This window comes from Nicotiana attenuata, unplaced genomic scaffold, assembly GCF_001879085.1.
Source record: "Nicotiana attenuata strain UT unplaced genomic scaffold, NIATTr2, whole genome shotgun sequence".
In the NCBI taxonomy this organism is placed as follows: Eukaryota; Viridiplantae; Streptophyta; class Magnoliopsida; order Solanales; family Solanaceae; genus Nicotiana; species Nicotiana attenuata.
This window is the reverse complement of record NW_017671287.1, coordinates 155,932-159,253: the sequence shown is the minus strand read 5'-3', so window position 1 is coordinate 159,253 and position 3,322 is coordinate 155,932. Positions and strand designations below refer to the sequence as shown.

At 34.2% G+C, this 3,322-nt stretch overlaps 1 protein-coding gene across 1 annotated transcript; it reads left to right on the top strand.

The window, feature by feature from the left end:
* The first annotated feature begins 631 nt into the window (after positions 1 to 631).
* Positions 632 to 1,498, top strand: LOC109207295. The gene has a single exon (XM_019370184.1). It carries the CDS (start codon positions 632 to 634, stop codon positions 1,496 to 1,498), a length of 867 nt encoding a protein of 288 aa, XP_019225729.1.
* Positions 1,499 to 3,322: the final 1,824 nt, after the last annotated feature.

Here is a 3,322-nt window from a genome sequence, read left to right as displayed (position 1 = left end):
GTAAATGAGCTTCCTGAAGAAGTTTATCCATATGGGGCTCCGCCATAAATATGTTTATCTATTTAGTACTCTATTGGAAATAAGCCTCCTAAAGAAGCTTATCACTTCGGTACCCGGTTATGGATAAATATTACTTCCGGTAGAAGATTATCCATACCGGGTATAATAAGCTTATCCTTTCAGTACTCCGTTATGGATAAACATTACTCTTAGTATAAGATTATCCATTTCTGGTATAGTAGCAGCTTACACAGCAGCTTGTAGTAGCTTACACAGAAGTTTGTAGTAGCAGCTTACACAGCAGCTTGTAGTAGCAGCTTACACAGCATCTTCCTTTCTTCTATAAATAGAAGAGATTTCAGTTCATTATATACATCAGTTTGAAGTTGAATAATATCAATCTCTCTCTCTATACTTGTCTTTTATTTCTTTACTTTAAGGTCTTTATTTTATAACACATTATCAGCACGAGACTCTGCCATCTCGAGTAAATACTTTGAAAGTATCTGAGGTACGAACTTTCTTTTTCTATATAATGTCAAATCTTTCTAAACTTGAATTTGTAGCCCTGGATATATCGGGCAAAAGCTACATGTCTTGGGTGCTTGATGCTAAAATTCATCTTGATGCGATGGGTCTGGCAGACACCATCAAGGATAAAAATCAGGCATCAAACCAAGACCGTGCCAAAGCAATGATATTCATACGCCATCACCTTGATGAGGGCCTGAAAATGGAATATCTTACTGTTAAAGATCCAGTTATACTGTGGAATAATTTGAAAGATAGATATGACCACCTGAAGATGGTCGTTCTTCCACAGGCACGTTATGATTGGACTCATCTAAGGCTACGAGATTTTAAATCTATCAGTGAGTATAATTCTGCTATGTTCAGAATTATTTCCCAATTGAAATTATATGGTGATAATATTACTGATTATGATATGTTGGAGAAATCTTTCAGCACTTTTCATGCCTCGAATATGCTCCTGCAGCAGCAATATCGAGAGATGGGATTCAAAAGGTATTCTGAACTTATTTCACATCTTCTTGTAGCCGAGCAACATAATGGGCTATTAATGAAAAATCATGAAAGCCGACCTACTAAGCGTGGAGGAGGTCGTGGCCCCAGTCGCGGTCATGGCCGTGGTCGGGGAAGAAATTTTAATCATGGTAATAATAATGCACCAAAGAACCCTCCTCACCACCAGCAGTGGAAAAGGAAGGAACAAAAGCATGAAGCGGTGCAAGCACCAAATGCAGAAAATGCATGCTATAGATGTGGAGGAAAAGGGCACTGGTCACGTACTTGTCGTACGCCAAAGCACCTGGTTGAGCTTTATCAAGCCTCCCTAAAGAAGACTGAGAAAAATGCTGAAGCAAATTTTATTTCTGAAGATAATTTAGACTTCATGCATTTAGATGTGGCTGATTACCTTGCACTCCCAGATGGAGAAACAAGTCATGTGATCGGTGGTGAATCTGTAGAAATGTAAATATTTTAATTTTTGTTGTTTGTAATAGATAGTATGGTTATGTAATTGTTGTACATAAAGAAAAATTATGATTTGATAATGATGTTTACTATAATATATCTTATTTATGTCATTTTGAAGAATATGGATAACATTATTAGATCAACTTAAACTCTAGCAGAGTTTGCAAGAAATATACAACCACCAAAGTGGTTATATTTCGTATATCTCATTGTAATTATATTTTGTTAACTACCAGAAGTGGTATATGCCTATGATCACCAGAAGTGATAATTTAGGCTTTCTATGATTACAATTGAAGATAAGCTACATAAATATTCTCTATATTAAATGCACGCCTCGATTTGCTCCTGAAGTAATAAATATTTTAAAAGAGGTTGAGGCATCACAATTTGATGTGATTAATGCGCATTCAGATAATTATGTTCGATTTTCCTGAAGGATGAGAACTTTTGATAATATTAATCCATTCCCTAAAGTGAATGTGACAATATTAATAAATCTGGTAAATATAAACGCGCTCTTGATGTAAATGTATTACAATTCACCTCCAGAAGAGGTAATATAATTGAGAGAATATATACTCAATATTTCGTATTTTAAATTTGCTCCTGAAGAAGTAACACAATTGAAATTGCCTCCTGAAGTAGGAAAATATTATGAAGAGGAGTTTTCTTGTGCTTAAACAATTGTTTATTTGATTGTGATTTTCTCTTATGATACCAGAAGTGTCTGAGCAATATTTGATAGTACAAAATGTATCAACAACTCTTGAAGAGCTAAGTGTTTGCCTAGAAGACACATGACACCAGTAGTGTCCGATAAATATTAGATTGTGGATAATAAATGAAGGCTCTCGAAGAGCTTATTTACAAATATGTCATTCATATTATATGATTATGGTCAAAACATGTGTTGTAGTAAACCCGAAGTTTACTAAAATAAATGGCTATCATATTGAGACTATAAATGATTGGAAGATTGAAAATCTTCATGTTTCCACAATCATAGGGGTAAAATAATATGTATATGAGAAGTTACCCGCCTTATTCTTCGATTTGTACTACATCATGTATCACGGTAAACCAGAAGTTTACTAATACAAAAGTAGCCACAGTAAATCAGAAGTTTACTAATGCAAAAATTTATGTCATAGTAAACCAGAAGTTTACTAAGAGATAGCACATGCCATGATAAACTTGAAGTTTTCATTTGCCATTTTTAAATGAGCTATTTGAGAATTTAGATAAGCATATACTAAAGAACTAGAAGATTCTTCAAGAATTCTCCTGTGTTGCTTGTTCTCATAATAAATTGATTATACCAGCTAAAGTTGGGACTAAGACCCCTGATTCTGAAATATATAAAAGGTGAATATGGGTCCATTCACCTATCATGTGAACCACCTATAGATGCATATATAAGATGATTACATGTATGTTTATTGTCAACGTGCAGTTTGGCATTTGAAATTGCTTTTCTCACGTAAGAGCATAATTTTCAGATTATGAGATCAAGACAGTTCATCTTGATAATGGTGGTTTATATACAAGCTAGTTTAGCAGTGAATACCTCCTATTAATGGCTAAACTATTGTTTATGAGAACAAAGCTTCATGTGTTGGTCTAAGATTTTCTAAATTGCATATAGCAGCACTTGTATGCATCAGGCCAACAATATATGATAAGTCCTCCCCTCACAATTAGTTTAGGATCAGAAACCAAATATTTTACTATCTTTTGATGTGTGGTATATGATTAATTTCTCTACCACAATGCACAAAGATATGTTTCCCAAAGAAGTTTGGGGATATATGTTAGTTTT

Coding starts and splice junctions, on each gene's coding strand:
- LOC109207295 (XM_019370184.1), top strand. CDS start 632: ATGGGTCTGGCAGACACCATCAAGGATAAAAATCAGGCATCAAACCAA.